At 41.6% G+C, this 17,351-nt stretch overlaps 1 protein-coding gene across 7 annotated transcripts in view; it reads left to right on the forward strand.

Annotated features, from left to right (window-relative positions):
* The first annotated feature begins 2,046 nt into the window (after window positions 1-2,046).
* pacs2 (phosphofurin acidic cluster sorting protein 2) overlaps window positions 2,047-17,351 on the forward strand; it is a 49,901-nt gene continuing 34,596 nt past the window's right edge. For 4 of the 7 annotated variants that reach the window (XM_067479221.1, XM_067479224.1, XM_067479223.1 and 1 more), the window contains exon 1: window positions 2,049-2,496. In XM_067479221.1, the coding sequence (XP_067335322.1) occupies window positions 2,378-2,496 (119 nt within the window). In that variant the 5' untranslated portion in view covers window positions 2,049-2,377. Of the gene's footprint in view, window positions 2,497-17,351 lie in introns of all 7 variants that reach the window. The other 3 variants (XM_067479227.1, XM_067479228.1, XM_067479225.1) reach the window with 2 other exon arrangements.

Below are 17,351 nucleotides of genomic sequence, written 5' to 3' on the forward strand. Positions count from 1 at the left end.
CAACGTTAATATATCCACTCTGAGAATCAAAGACCTAGCATGGCTTTTATGGTGAGTTATGTACCCAAGGAGCGAAAACAATAGGGTTGCAATTGAACGCTGCATGTAACCATCAGAGGTGGCAGAAGTACACAAATGTATGGAGAAGTGCTTTTCAAAGGTGAAACATGACAGTAAACATTCTTGTACTCAGTTTTGTAATATAGACCCAAACTGTATGTAACTGTATGGCCAGGTAGCTATTAACACAATTTAGTAGCTGATTTAAAAACATTTATCTACAAGTGGCCAGAAAGACACAAAGTACAGGATTAAAAAGTTCAAAGTTTCCCTCCAAACTGTAGTGGAGTAACAGTAACAATCAACAATTGTACAGTGCAGTACTTTGACTCTGTCGGTTTGATAAGAGAATTTCTAGGGTTTTTTTGTTTTTCCATTTTAAGACAAGGCTACTATGAATGGTGGAACATGGTCTTTTCATAGGATTTATATAAGAGTTTATCTGTCAAATCATTTTAATCCTTAAAGTCCGCCTCTGTGAATGTTTGCTCTCCTAAAAGCTTAAGTTAATCTGTTTGCAGGCTTGGTCACGACCCTAGAAGAGGTTTTAACTAAATGAAATTGTGTGATCGAGAGCAGGGGGTCATTTAAGTCGTGTACGCGTGTACGCACATGACCACATGGTGGCAGCATCTGCTTTTAGTACCATGACAAGAACATGGAGATAAACATGAGTCATCAATATTCATAATTACATTTGTTGTGCATTCATTAATTCAGCATAGAGAATTGACATGAGGGTTGAGTGCGGCTATGTGTAGTTTAAAGTGAATACGATCTGTTAATTATAGAAAAAAGAATTGTAGAACTAAAGCTGAAGGTGGCTGCCTCAAACTGCAAAAACAAGGAGAGAAAGTCATAGTCCTGTAGTTTTATTAAGCAGCCCCGTGGTATGAAAAAGTGCCAACCCCAGTGCAGTGACAGACTGGCAGCTGAACCGAGCCGATTTGGGTCCACGGTTCCGCCCCGATCTGCACTGTGTGCACCTGCAACGGACTCAGCAAAAGGCAGCAGAGGGACCTTCAATGACGTTGTTCCAGGGAGAAATGTATGACGGGTGGTTAATGCCACAGACATGTCCGCTACAGAATAGTGAAAGCTGTGTCATGGTGCTGCCAGGTACAGCAGGAACTTCATACCACACTAAGACTGAATGTGCTCAGTTTCTATTATAATGGCTAAATATCAGTCTGATGGCGTTAAGTGAACAACAGTGTGCTGTCTTATCTCACAGCATGTCCTTAAAGTGCACAGTCTGTCCAAAAAATCCAACAGGAAATAGAAAAATTCTGGAGAACAATTTGTATATTTGAGTCTTGGTGTCTAAGGTGACCTCAGCAAATGAACAGATGATATATAGTAGGACAGGTAGATGGGAGTTTATTCTTTTTGTAACAGTTTATCAAGGCTTAATCGTGTCCACTGATCCAAAAATTAGCCCGAACATTTATTGAGTTCCACGTTCCACAATTGAGTGGATAACAAAGTAATCCTACAGAAAACGGAAAGAAACCGTGTACCTCCACAGCTACACACTCAACTTTCCACTACTACCTTGTAGTCATGACAACTGGTTAGGGAAACTTCAAAGGGAAACACTTCAAAGGCAACCATGTGATTTATGTCATTGATTGATGGAACCGTTACCATACACATACGCTTCCTTATCTACCCAAACAAGACAGTGACCCCAAAAACAGAGCAAACCCTGTTGGCTCATATTCCACTGCTCTCAGGACTTGGCTCCAATATCTGACCAGTAATTTGTTTAAATGAAGATTGCAGAAAACCTTTATTTTCATGATCCATTACTCTATTTATTGTTTAGTCTTTGAATTTTTGTATGTAATTTTTTTATTTATGAAATTATATATAAATATTTAAGTAATATTTTAATATTACCTAAAGTATAAAAAAGTAACACTTCTATTTGTGTAAACAAGTGTTCAGCCAGCTCCCCCTCCCTCCCGCTCCTGTGTGGCACTGACCGCCCTCCATACCCTCGGAACAGCGTGGTAGGCACAACAATCCCAGCGGTCGGTCCGTTCACTCCTGCGCTGCTCCCACTGCGGTTCCTCCCTGGCACAGACGACCACACCGACCTGCCCGGATCGACAAGGACGGAGAAATGAGCACGACGTCCGCCGTGCGCATCGCACTAACGTGAGCGTGTGAGGACTCTGCTTCACGGACACACACAGAAGACCCGCACCAGTGTGTTGTTTACGACCCCCCGCCCCCCGCCCCAGCAGCAGCAGCAGCAGCAGCAGCAGCAGCAGCAGCTCGGTGTCGGACAGTCCCACCCGCAGCCCGGACCATGGCGGAGAGAAGCGGCCGGCTGAGTTTCCCCGGGAGCGGGGCTCTCAACAGACCGGTGCCCATGAACCTGTTCGCAACATGGGAAATAGACGGATCCTCCCCGAACTGCATCCCGAGGTGAGTCACGGCTCCTTATTGTCCTCTTAAACTTTAAAGCCAGTGCAGTAACGTCACGTCTGCACGGCGGGTTGTGTCCATCTAACCGGCTCCTTATGCCAAGTGGATGCCCATGCACGCAGGGCCCTGCAGCAGGGCGCTGCTCATCCAGCCTCCTGCAGTGTTTTGTTTTGATGCTGGGGTAGAAATGAAAGTAAGGCTCGATCCCGTGTAGCTTAGCTATCAGAGAGAAGCAGGAAATATGCACATTTGCAAAATATGGGGTTATTTTCATATTCGCAGTGTTTGCAAATGTACCGCGCAGCTGCAACCAGAACCGAGCCCTCAGCTGCAAATCCCATCAAATTCATTCTTTTGTCACTCGGGTTTCCCTTTGCTCAAACTCCGCAACACTGCGCGCAATATTACGCACTGCTCGGTAACTGTTTAAACCTAAAGGCAGGATTTAACCGTTCACTTCCCCTGGGTGGGTTTCGGACACTTGCTCTTAAAAGAGTCCCGGTTTCTAGCGACTTTTATTTTGAAATTTAAGAAACGTTAATAACTTGCTTCTGTTGGACATAAAATACAGAAATGAAGTTTTTCTGATAAGCAAAGTGTTATTTCACCTGCGGCGAATGAACAGTTGCCCCTCACCTGTCTGTGTTAGTACATGGAAATACATTTCCTAGTACTGATGCAACCCATCAAAATGTGGCTTTGGCATCCTGTTGGGGCTTGCTGCACTCTGCCATATGTGACACATGGTTCTGCTTGGGGAGCACCATTGGGCCGCCAGCCACCAGCACAAACAAGTCGTAAACAAATCCTCCAGCTCCAGCTGTCTCAGTGCAGCAGTGAATACGGGAGATAAAGGTGTGTGTTCTGTTACAAAACTCTGGATGCTCAAAATGGCCCAGTCAGCTGTTCTGATAGATGGTGCCAAGCTGCACCACGCAGACCGTTTGCAACACATTTATTTATAATTTTGACTGAACAACAGTGACTTATTAGCTTTTTCTGTGTCACGGGGGGTTCTGAACACGATATCCTCCGTGCTACAGCTGCAACTGTCAGTTATTTTCACTTTGGATTTGGTTAGTGACACGTTAGTCTTTAAAATGTCAGACAACAGCAGGAAATGCATATCAAAATTTGGTGACTTCCTCAAACTGAACACTAGCAATTCCAAAGATAACTATAGTCAAATAAAGATACCAATGATGTAAAACTGAGAAAAGCAGCAAATATTAATACATAAAGAGCTAGAATTGTTTCTCCACCTTGAAAATAGTTTGACAAAACAGTCCTAACTCAATGTCTGTTTACTCGTGGCTTTGTCAACAGTTTTTCCTCGCTATCACATAAGGTTCATGATAGCTTGTATTTCCAATGTGGTGAAAAGGCAAAAATCGGTCTGAATAAAATCACCATTCAGAGATGCAGCGAATGTTGAAGGTGGGACTGAAACTCTGCTATCACACAGCTGCTCTGGAGAACAGTCAGCGGACAGATCATTAATTCTAATAAGCGATTACATGTAAAACATTATCTGGCTCCAACTCCTCCTTCTGTGTTTATTATCGCTTGAGCTCTGATTTGTTAGAGGTTTTTTTTTTTATATTATCTCACATTTTTCCTTCACGTTTGTGTTTCACTGACAGATTAGAAATATAACTGACATATTATTTGACATTTAAAACAGGCAGATTGAAGTCGTAGCTCATACACTTTGAGGTTACTGCATCTGCACATATGATAAACCAGCTGTTAGCTCGTCTTAAATAAGTCTTCACTTTGAAACCACATTGACGTGTAACCTTGTTAGACAATATTTAATAATATGCTTTTATGGCAGAGTTTGCATCCCCTTAAGTAAGAAACATCGACATCTAGGGCTAAAGTGTGCAGCTAATTTTCTCTGGATTAATCTGGATCTTCTTTTCTTCTCTTTTTTTTTTTCAAATAATAAATTAATTGGTCAGAAAATTGTGAAAAAGCTCAAACCGTCCAACACTCAAAGATATTCAGTTTACAGTCAGAAAAAGCAACAAATCCTCACATCCGAGATACTGGAACCAAATGGTTGTGAAAAAAAAAGTAAAAGTTGATGAATTCAATAAGAAGTTGCTGATTTATTAGTTGCTGTCAATAATTGTTTCAATGATATAAAGGATATTATATCGACACACTGTCCCTGAGCAGTTGTGTTAGTTTTTCAGTTTGGCTAAAATGCAGTGTGGAGTCATAACATACATTTCACTGAGACAAAATTAAAGTTGCATTGATTAATTCTAATGAAATTTAAAAGCAGATGTGATGGGAAATGTGATGGGAAGATGTGATGTTTGTAGTCAATGTGCAGGTGTTACCACTTTCATTAAAACTGATTAATCGTGAACAGTAGGAGAGCTGAGAGGGAATCGGCAGAGGAGATGTAATGTTGGTACGTGTTTTTCTTTCCAGTCCCAGGAATAAAACGCACATTTTACAATCGTGTATGGACAGAAGTGAGTTTCCTGCTGTCAGACTTCGGTCAGTGGCTCAGAGCCTGTTGAGAAGGAAAAACAAGCTGTAAAAAATATGGGAGCGTGGGAGGGTGGAGAGTAAGTGTGTTTTTATGTTTTGAACGTGATGACCACATCTCTCCATCTTTTCTATATCCTCTAAAGCTGAAACCTTTAGTGGGTATTCCATGACTTTCCAGGAACAGCCTGATGTGATTCAGCAGAGTGGACAAGTAGAGTGAAAGACTCCCCAAAGCTAAAAAGTCCCTAGGTTTGATTCCCCATGTCACTGCGAGTGATGTCAGTAACGTGCCGCTCTTCCAGTAACGAAGACTGTAAAGATCTTTAGTTAATGTGTTAGCTGCCTACACAACGAGTGAGACTGAGGGAGGCTCTGCAGAGTCCACTGTCAGTCAGGATCCCCGCAGCCCCCCATCGACTGCTGTCAGTCCCTTTAGAAGGGACAAAGCCAGCATTTCTGTCGAATGAGCTGTCTCATTCAGTGGTTTCACCCTCTTAAGGTGGCTAAACAAACAGTCTCCAGAGGGTAATTTCTGTGGGAGAGGAGAAACAGGGAGGAATCCATTTTGCACATATAAGATCATTTCCAAACATTCTGAAAAAACGATGTTTCCGCGTCATGATGCATTATTGTGCGTAGATTCAAGTGGTTAATTTGCAGTTTTTCCGTTTCGGCTTAAATTTACAATGCATGAAGTGCTCACTAGTGTAGCGTTCTGGGTGCTTTCTCAAAAGCGACTGCAGCTGCACTAACATAGTGCCCATCATATTTACCTTTATATTAAAAAATCAGTTTCTAATCAGTTTTTAAGCAGCTTTTTGTAGACAATTTGTCCCCTTTAGGAGGTTTGACTCACACAGTCCTACAAGGTTTAAAAGACTCTCCAGTGGTTTAGCACAGACACAGCAGGCCTTCAGCAAACTAATTTCTCAGTCTGAAATGAGAAATGTTCGCATACCGTGTATATAGTATGAACGTCATGACAACATCAGCCTAATTGCTCAGCAGGTATTAGTTCGCCTTCCTACCAAGTGCCAAATAACAAGATTGATACCACTCTGTACCTGTCTGTTAAATGTGAATGGCAGCAGATTGAATAAACTAGACATAAGATTTTAATTTATGAGTTTTGATTTGCTGGCCGTGCTTGGAGAATGCAGAGCCAGCTGTTTTCTCCTCTTTCCCCAGTCTTTATGCTAAACTGAGCTACACATCTCCTGTCTCCAGCCTCTGCAGACCTCAGTCAGATACCACATATATGTTGCTTTTCCCACAATACTGAACTGCTTCCTTAAGCGTGTACAGGGAGTTCAGGTTGAGCGGTCACAGTTAACTGGGTCACAGTTATGTCACACAGTCTGATGGGCACTGAGTAGCATTTTAATTTAACACAAGTTGACTGTGTTCGTCTCCTGATTTTATCTGGTTATCCCCTAATTTCTTCAAGCCACTCACTGGTGCTCGGAAGTCTCCAAAGCCCAAGGCTATTAGGGCTGGGAGGCATGTAGAAGTGCTGCCTCTGCATTTGTCTCACGTTTTACCGGAGTCACTTGAGGACGTGTGCCGCTCCACACTGAGATGCTTAAAAATCACCAATAGGTTAGGGAGGGGCGATAATCAACTTACTTAGAATGAGCGATAATTGTCCTTGGTTTAGAAATCAAGATGCCGGATTCAGACGCAAACAAGTCCACGGTGCTTTAAAAGATTGGCCACTGAAATGAAAGTGGCATTTGCTCTTTTTATAAGGCAGTGCTGAGCTTTATGAGAGTCTGCTCTGCACATAGCGTTAGGCCAGGATATGAAGCATATGAAGGGCACACAGAGGGAAGTCCTTATTGTACTGTAGGTGTCTGACTGATGTTCTGTGTGTGGATGGAAAACGCCAACGTGAGAGGCATTTGAATGAGCACCGGCTCAAACCTTTTCTTCGTCAGGGCGTCTGAATGTGTCACAATAATTGCGCATTCATCTCTTAGGATGGACGTGTCTTTAAAGAACCTCTGCAGCCCTCTGTGCTTTCTGTAAAACCAGTCTTGTTGACAATGTAACACCTGGCCCTCTGCTCTTGCGTTTTCATCTCAGTGTTTTTGAAGGAGGCCTCAGTTGCGTTTCTGTGGATCAGCCCACAGGCATGAGGCTAAGTGCTGCAAGAGATGGGGCCAACCTCTGAGACAGAGCCGGGATTGAACGGGCCCTCGAATGGCAGCTGGACCCAGTAGGATGTCATATTTCGGCCTGTTGGAGGCGAGAGTGCTGAGATGTCGCTTTCAGCAGCAGGGATACACTTGCTCTTTTGTCCCCCCCACCCCCCCGCGGCTGACTGGGATGATCACACTGCAGGAATTTAGAGTAGGATGAATGAGAGGCAGTTAAAGCCTCTCATTGTGTGATGTTCCCCTTGTTGTTCTTGTTGTCCTGCACTCAGTGCCTGTTCTGTACCAATGTTTGAGAGTCTAAACAGGAGTCTGCAGCTATGCCAGCAGCTCTGTGAAGTGCTAGATGCTAATGCCAGGTTGTTAAACTGCTCACACTGACAGTGCTGATGTGTAGCGGGTGTAATGTTTTTCCAGTGTGATATCATTTGCTAATTGCAGTCCTGGACGTCATCAATCAACAATTTGTCATGATAAGAATAAAAGTTACAGGTCAACAAGGTTTTTACAGCTCAATTTTACAATCCACCCGACAGCTGTTGAGATATTTGGCTCTAAAGCCCAGAAAGCAGCCTTGTACTGGCACTAGAGGTAATGTTGAGGGACCAGCGAGGTCAATAAGAGTCATTGTCTTGGAGCCGTGAGTGAAAGGGTTTGGAGGATCAATACAGTCTTCAGGTTCCTCCTCTGGGAAAACGTTCCATAGTTCTCTTCCATAGTTGAGTCCATTCACAAATGGCTGAAATACTTGACTCTGGATTTGGTGCAAATGCATTCATTAAGTGCAGCTCTGACATGCGCCGCTGCTGGTAAATGCTAAATGGTCGGCTTACATAGTGCATTTTAAAATGTTGCTTCACATTCACAGGCAGGTGCTCGCCTGAGCCGCCAGGAGCAACTTGGGCTTCAGTGTCTTGTTTACCAGAGGAAAGATTGGAAGTCAGTGGACTTGCCTCCTCTGAGAACAAAGGATGTTTATATCAGATTTGAATAATGAATATCTGTAAACCAATCCATCCACCAGGTGTAGATTAAAAACGTGACCCTCATAATGGCTCCAGAGATAAAGTCTGGAATCATGAAAGACAGTAGGACTGAAGCACTTAAGCATAAAGCTATAAGCCACAATGTTCATTTTCACAGTACAACTAACAATCTTAAATTTTTGGGGGGGGGGGTGTAACTCTCTGTGTGCATGTAAAAATACTGCATCGTACATCCCAGCCACAGGCTTTTTTTTTCTGTGGTTTTAAATCTAACACCACAACTTTCTCTGGTTTTCGCACTATAAACGGTTATTTTTAACAGCAGAGATTTGAGGATTTAGAAGTGATGAAGGACAGGCGCTAATGTGACAGTGTGCCATTTGAAGTCGATGAATTCACTCTTGCATTGCACGAGCCCATCTCTATGTTCTTTGAATGTTAAGTCAGAGGGTCTTATGTAAGATGGCCAGCACCTCCCACTCTGCTGATGCAGCTTGTCCCGGAGGACAGACGGGACATGGACAGGACGGGCAGTCGCCTCCTCTCCTCCACACACGCACATTTGATATGCTTTGTGGTTCTTCAAGCCGATCGATATTTCTTCCAGCTGACTTTCCGCATGCCTCAGTGCCTAGCCGCCACGCCTGACTGCTCGCCTTCTGTGTTCTTCTCTTATGTCCTCTTAAGACAATATTTGATTTTAAGGACTTGAACCTTCTGCACTGTGCGATCGGGATCATGGAAAGAACCTGCTACGTGACATGTCTGCACATAAGCATAAACACTGACTAAATGGACACAATATGGGATTGTTTACATTGCTTTTAGCTGCCAGGAGGGACAAGGTTGTGACAGTGGCTCCAGTCAGAAGTCAAGGCCTGCTGCAGTGTGACGTGTATCATGAAGTGTAGACATAAACACCAGATTACTGTAAAAAGCATCATATCAGAAAGGATCTAATGTTCTTTAGGTGAATAAAGATTGTGAAAACTGCTGAAAAAAGAAAGAAAAGCTTTTGTGTTTGAGGAGTTTTTAATACCTTTGGGCCTCGGAGCTAAAACTGTCACAGTGCATTATTCTGCGTGCAGCTACGGCGCTGACGTTTCATTTGCATTTGGTCCCCAAATTATATTCACGCTAATTGGAAAGTAGGACAAGCCCATGCGCCTCTTGAGACACGGATTTGAGAAGGACATTTCCTTTCTCTTCAGCAGCACGTTTACGTCTTGGGGAAAAAAAAAAGTCAGCTCTGATGGAGCAGCGACGATCCAACCTTGGCCAATCTGTATGTCACTGTGAATGTTCAATCCAGGGGCACCGTGTCCTCTTCAGCAAGTCCTTTAGTCTAAATAGATCTCAGGGTGATGGAGGCCAGATTAAATGGCATCCTGATGAACCTGATGCATGATTAGAGCCTCTTACTATTAATAAGGTTTCGAACATGGAGCAGAAACAGTAAAATGTGTTTGGTTTATTACCAATATGCGAATATATACTTTTTGAATTTTGCATCACTGCTTTATATTTTGCTTCCCTCCCACTTTTCTCATCAGCATATTTTCCATCAGTAGTCATCAGGCAGCTGTATTATTTTCAGTAAAAAAGTGAGAAAAACCTGCTCCTCCAAACAGATAAAGTCAGCAGCTGGTGAACATCAGGAGTTTAATTGTGTTCAGGGCACGTTTTGTTCTTCCTAAGTGGGTTAATAATAATTATGTAATAGACACACACACACACACACACACACACACACAGTTGTAGGCGTCTTCAAAGAAGTATATGAACACCAGAACTAAACTGCATTAATTCAATACTTACAAGTTAATAATTAACAATCACACATGGACCAATTTACAGATAAAACACCTGGTCCATTTGTAGAATGTGTGATTCTCTTTACTTTTTTCTCTAATCATTATTTTAGTCTCTTCATAGATGGGCAAATGGATAAATTCCATTTCTGAAGTGCGTCATCATGTAAAATCTGGTTTTGTGCGATTGTTGGCTGCAAGAGGCGACCTTATTTCCAAATGTAGCTCAAATGATTGAAATAGCTCTGTGATTAGTCAGGGCATCCTGGGGCTTGTTTACTCTGTCGCATGTTCCAGCACTTTTATGGCTAATGCAGAAAATTAGGTTAACAGGCTGAAAAGGCAGAGATGTAGATGAGATTATATTGAGACAGCTTGCGAACACAGTTGAGGCTTAGTGCAGTCAAAAGGAAATCTGACATTTCTAGAGCTGTGTGTTCTGGTTACCTCATGTGTCCCTGGATAAAATGTTCCAAGATATTTCTGTAGTCCAGTTACACATTTAGGGGGAATAAAGATGACTATGGGGAGATATGCTTTTATCCGTGTTTGACTCTTTTTATGCGCAAGACTCGCTTAGTTTAATATTATTTTCCGTCTTTAATAGGTGAAATAAAATTGACTTTTCCTGCATGATTGTCTCTGGCTCAAATTAAAACATCTGGCTCAATACTGGGTGCAGTAATTGTGGCAAATTTTACGTTTCCATTTTGCACTGGAGGCATTCAGCTTGCATTATTCATCATTACTTGGAGTGCCCGGTTTTTTAATTTATTTATTTCCTGACATGATTTGTTCCTTCACGCACGTATTGATTATTCTGTCCTGTGGAAATGCGAATTTGTGCATTGAGGGAACTGTTTATCAGTGCAGTCATATTGCCAGTATGTCTGTGTTTCTGATGTGTTAGCGCAAACAGTGACTTCCAGGGAAATCCTTGTAACGCATTAGTCACCGGTTTCCATGGCAACTGTGTTTGTATTTCTTTGCACTTTGGCAAAGGTAACAAGCAAAAGCATCTGGTATATCTAGCGGTGGTTGTTGATTATTAATGATTTGCACATTTTGCTGAAGTGTGTTGGTACCTCAGTAATGATTTAAAGGCCTGATTCATTAAAATTCATCTCTCTGCTTCCTACCTTGACATTTTGTTCCTTGTCACTCTGCAGTTTGTATGATCTCCAATGAATAAACCTTTTCTCTCTTGTACTTTTGGTTAATTGCAGGAAGGCCCTGAAGGCTGGATTGCAGGCTTTGCTTCTTGCAGCCAGCAGTGAGAAAAGAGGGAGCTGCTGAGGTTGCTGAGGCTTAGAGAACTTTTTCTGAATTCAGAGCATTTAGGAGAAATGTAGGTCAGGATCCTTTTAGAAAAGTTGCAGCCTGGGAGGAGAGCTTAGAAGGTTTAACATATTGTTGTAATTAGGAAAGCTGCTGTGCCACGTCTGGCATGTTGCTCCTTGGGTGGCTGAGTCATATGACCTGGTCCATGTTTCCGCCATAGTCCTCCCTGAAGTGTTGACTGGACAGATGGACACAGCAAAAATCCTAAAGTTTGGCATCTGCAACTAAAACCTTTCATCTCTGCCTCTGGATGTAGAAATGAGCATTCATTATTGCTGCCGGTCAGAAATAAGCAGCGCTTTACAAGCCTGTAAACACAAGCTCGCTGGCCTCCCAGATGCTGAACAGCAGTGGTGGTCCAAGCTAATCTGCTGAAATACAGACGTCACGAAGTTGTGGGGAGTAAGTGATTTGTCAAACAGAGGGAAACTCACAATGACTGTGTGAAATTCCCCCCCAAAAATCCCCAGTTTGCACAAATGTAGTGGAGAAAGAAAGAATGTTTGGACTGTGACCTGTGAGGAAAACAGTGCTCCGCTGTCTCTTTAATCCATATTTGTGTTAGCAGACAGAGGATATTAAAAACTTCAGTCACAGCTCAGAGAGTGGACAGGCTCGCTCTTTGAAACGGGTTACAGAGTGATGTGTGTCCCTGTAAACGAAATATTGTGCTCCACAAACAACAGGCGGCAGAGATGCAGCCATAAAACTGGTCACAAACACAGAGCTGGTTGTCCAGATAGCCTGCGGTGCCACATTTAACTCAAATCGACTTTTTTTGGTAACCTTCACCGTTTTCAAAAAGTTAAAGACACAGTTTCAAAGTGGTAGTAAATTTTTAAAGCTTGAATCCATTGAAAATTGCTTTTTAGTGGAGGAAGGCTGCCGCTTTTAGTTTCACAACAGTTACAGTGGCTTAAAAAAAATTACAATAAAAAGTGATTACCTATTGCAGAATTACCTATTAACTATCTTTACGTGTGTCACAAACTTGCCCTGCATTGGACACCAAGGACAAATGTGATGTGTCCTTTTGTGTTTTGTCTTTTTGAAAATAGTTCATTTTTGAACAAATGGATTAAAGACAGACGGTAAAAAGTGAATTATAGTGTTCACAGCAGTAATTCAGATTCCAACTTTATGCCTTCAGGAAAAAAACCTAAACTAAATGCCTGTAATCTTTCCTCAAGTACTTCCCTGCATGTGCCAACTAAATAATACTGTTTTTAAAATGTGTCTTGATGCACGGATTCTCCACCATTGTTGCAGGGGTTAGTCCCAAATGGTAACAGCTACTAACAGTGCTAAAAACAAAATGACTAATGACTAATGAATGTTACAGTGGAATCCAGGAGTCAGGCAGATTTGGGGTTGAAATAAATCAAAATATGCATGAAAATCCTGTTAAACCACTGAATGGAAGCAAAATAACAGCATACAAACCCATTTAACATCTAAAAAAGCCAGTTTGTATCCTGTTGAATTCCTAAAAGTGGTGTTAGCATGCAGTAGAAAATATGTGTTTTTGGAAAATTAGTTGGCAGAATAAGACCATATAAGACCAAGCTGCTTTTTATTCTTGCATTCAAGCATAAATATGGCGAATAAATGGTAAACACACTGCATTAATTATACCATCTACTTCAGCCACAAAAATCTACTCACGTTAATAAGTCCATAAAAACTCTTAACTTACCATCCGATTACAACAGTTAGAGTTCAGGGTGGTTGAAATGTAACCCCCTCTCCCCCTTTTAGTGTCACCAGTAAACAAACACTGATATAAATGCCCAGAGGGTCCTGAATGTCCATTTTCGTCCACCACACAATGCAGGAACCTGTCAGTGCAACGATGAGAGATCTTACCTAAGGGCTCTTCAGCCATTTAATGTAGAGATGAGTTTTCTTTGTTGTGATTGTACTGTTAATTTACAGGCTGCTCTATATTTATTCACACAAAAGAACCAGGTCAACTTTATGCCTTTGCTGTAATATGTCCTGTTTACTAACTCTCGACAGGTATTAAAACCATTATCTAGGACACTTCAGATCCTAGTGTAATGAGATCTGAAGTATCTGCTGTTTGTTCAATGTATCTATAGTCTCCGTTTCCAACCCTGGCGCAATGAAACATGAGAAGGTTGTCAGTTTTGTCTTTTTGTTGTGAATTTTAGACATGTATTGCTCACTGTGTAGTTTATTTTCTGGTTATTCAATAAATTATCAGTGCAAATAAAAGTAAAAAAAACTTTGCAGAACTTAGCTCTTTAAAAGTCCAAAAATCTCAGTTCACTATAAAACAAGACAAAGATGAGCAGAAAGTCCTGTTATCTTCAGTGCCACAATTGTTTATGTATTTTATTGGCATTTTATGTGATAGACCAACACGAAGTTGTACATATTTGTGAAGTGAAAGAAAAATTATAAATGTTTTTTTTAACGTTTTTCCACAAATAAATATCTAAAAAGGTGTGGCATGCATTTGTGTTCAGCCCCCTTTACCCTGATACCCCTAACTAAAATTCAGTGAAACAATTGCCTTCAGAAGTCATTAGTAAATAGAATCCACCTGTGTGTAATTTATTCTCTGTATAAAAACAGCTGCTCTGTGAAGCCCTCAGAGGTTTGTTGGAGAACATTATTCAACAAACTATCATAATGTCCAAGGAACACACCAGATGTGCACTCCACAAAATCTGGCTTTTATGGAAGAGTGGCAAGAGCAAAACCATTATTGAAAGAAAGCCATAAGATGTCCCCACAAGCCAGGTGGGTGACACAGCAAACATGTGGAAGAAAGTGCTGTGGTCAGATGAGACCAAAATTGAACCTTTTGGCCTAAGTGCAAAACACTGTGTGGCAGAAACCCAACACTGCACATCACCCTGAACACAGCAGAATCATGTTGTGGGGACGGGACGCTTCTCTTCAGCAGGGACAGGGAAGCTGGTCAGAACTGATGGGAAGCTGGATGGAGCCAGATACAAGGTACTCAAAAAATAAAAAAGCTGTTAGAGTCTAGAAAAGACTTGAGACTGGAGCGGAGGATCACCTTCCAGCAGGACAGCAACCCTAAACATATAACCAGAGCTACAATGGAATGGTTTAGATCAAAGCATATTCTTGTGTTGCAATGACCCAGTCAAAGTCCTAAATCCAATTGAGAATTTGTGGCAAGACTTGAAATTTGCTGTTCATAGACGTTCTCTATCCAGTCGGACTGAGTCGGAGCTATTTTTCAAAGAAGGACGGGCAAAAATGTCATTTTATAGATGTGCAAAGCTGGTAAACAAACTGAAAAACCGTCAAACGGTGGTTCTACAAAATATCGACTCGGGGCCTGAATACAAGTGCACGCCACAATTTTCAGAGATGTATTTGTAAATAATTTTGAAAAACCTTTTTCCTTTACCATTTTCCTTCACTTCACATTTATGTACCACTTTGCGTTGGTCTATCGCATAACATCCCAACAAAATACATTTACATTTGTGGTTGTAACATGACAAAATGTGGACATTTTCAAGGGCTATAATTATTGGCAAGGCACTGTAGCTTTGAAAAGGACTAAGCGATCCCAGTAGTTTTCAGAGACAGAAAGTATCAAATGGCCTTAAGAGACGTCCAAACATCCACTGGTATTGTAATTGTATTTGTTTTGTAATCAATATTGATATTGTAAACAACACTATGCTCCCTGTGGAAATGGTTTTCATTTTCTTCCTTTCTTTTACACACGCTTAACAGAATAACAGCAAAAATATCAAAATCTAATTAGGCCATAGTAACATGGACATACACACACAAATTGCTAAATAAATACCATCCAAATATAATAAAGTAATAGTAAATTATCAAAATAAAAGAGGTTGTGGTTTCAATAGAGAACTTTTTTTAAACAAGTCACAGTTTGTTCAGAGGCTCGGTTTATATGAGCAGTAGGTAGGTCAAGCAATAACGTGTATGAAATATTTATTTCTGAGTTTGGCATCGACAAATTGAACTGGTCTACACAGATTCAAGACCTCAAATCAGTCCAGCGCTTTTGTGAGGAAATGGACAACTGTCTTGGTCTTACTGCCCAACAAATCCCAGCAGCCAGTTTCCAGCCAGTCTCCCCAGGTGTTTTTCTGCGAACACCATCATTCTTGTAGTTTTCACGATGTGTTCAGCAGTCAGACGTGAGTGTGATACACGTTTCACACGAGGGGTATAAAGGACTGAAGCAACCCTCACTCCGTGTAAAAACATATGCAAATATTAATCAGTAATTTAATCAGACAGTTTGAATATTTCTGTTTGCACACAGGGACGTATAGCTTCATTGTGATTTGAAAGGTTTGTGGACCTGAACACTGGGAACTTCCTTTTTCAGCCTAGAGAGGATTAAAGTGGGTGTTCAGCAGTCTGGCATCATGGGTGGAGCAGAGTGCTGCAGATCGCTGCACACAAAGCTCTCATTTGTATTCCAGTTTCTGCTGCGGCCCCCTGGGGCTCTCAGAGAGCACGGATCATTTTGTGTTCTTCAGTGGATTAGATTCTTCGCGCTCTGGCTGCGACTTGGCTCTCTGTGCATTGATTGATGTTTCTGCGCCCTCCTTCGTTCTGCATCAGCTGGTTTAACCACCAACCCCGGTGCCAACTCATAACCTTCATGCTCAGCTCCTCTGTCTGCGCAGATACAAATGTCCCTTTCTATCGAGGTTTTGTTTCTAAGTCGGTGTTGCTCTGAGCTGATGGAGAAGATGGAACTCATATTGCCCTGTCCTGCATTTTTAATGAGTTGTATTCATTATAGATTAAAATAACAGATTTCTTTCTATCCTTATGTGAACGTTGCTCTGTGTCAGTGTTACTCCGCTGTTTTCTTCCTTTGGCACATTTCGTGGCCAAGGCTCTCTGGCACAGGGCGTAAGTGGGGTGATTTGATTATTAGGCTCTTTTTCTTTGTGGATGGCTCTTCAGTATTCAGTAATAGCCTGTTATTTTGTGTGTCTCTCTAAGAACTTTTGCTGTCTTCAGCAAGCTTCAGATGTAGCTGAGCTGTGTGGGAAATGAAGGAATGGTCTAATCAGAGGAAGGGCGTGACAAGTGGTAGTTAAAAAAGCTAAATCACGACCGAGGCTGGACAGTGGCCACGTTCTGATCTTATGGCAGAGCAAAACAAATCTTTAGGAGATAGGTTTCTTATTAATTAAAATACAAGTCATTCATAAAGGTACCTATGATGATTTACAAAATGTACCCGTTAATGGTATTTAAAAGAACAAAACAAAACTGCTGCTTTTCTGGAGAATTGAAACACCTCAGTATGTGAAGTGTGAGCTTCAGTAAAAAAAAAAAAAAAAAAAAAAAGCAGCTTTGGGGTTTGACATCAAATATGAATTGCAACATGATCGCTGTGCAATAAGGACATGCATGATGCTGCCATCCCAAGGGCCAAAGAAAAAGCAGTCCAGATGATATATTATAAAACAGCAGTAAACAGTGGATATTACATAGCCAGTGTTTTCAGAAATCTATTTATTAATATTTATATGAAAGGACTCTGGATCCCTTTTTTTCTAGTCCCTGCTGCTGACGGCTGTTCTCTGCATCTTTATAAAGTCTCTCTGTGTCTGCAGACAAAGCACAGGACGGTTTGTGTTTAATCCAGAGCACCTTCAATAACTGCCCTTATCTCCCGTACGGGCCTTTTTATAGGAGGACGCGTCTCGGAGTCCAGTGCTGTTGTGGGATTTTAGGAGCTGCGGTGTCTGCGGGGAAGCCATAAACCATCAGCCTCAGTTCCAGTTTACACAGATCAGGAGATAGTGAGGGACGCTGCTATTGATCTAAGTGTTTTTATCGCTACAGGGTTAAGGAAAAGTTAGCCTGCTACGGCTGTTAAGATTCAGTAATAAACACGTCTTTAAGAACTTTCCCTGATCAGTAGAGAAAAGTAGTCAGTGTGGATCCAACAAAATGTCTGTTTGTTTTATCTCATTTTTACTTCATATCTCATCATAGCTCATTACTAGTGGAAACAGAGCAGGAGCAGAAATGAATAAATA

This window comes from Channa argus, chromosome 16 (genome assembly GCF_033026475.1).
Source record: "Channa argus isolate prfri chromosome 16, Channa argus male v1.0, whole genome shotgun sequence".
Classification (NCBI taxonomy): Eukaryota; Metazoa; Chordata; class Actinopteri; order Anabantiformes; family Channidae; genus Channa; species Channa argus.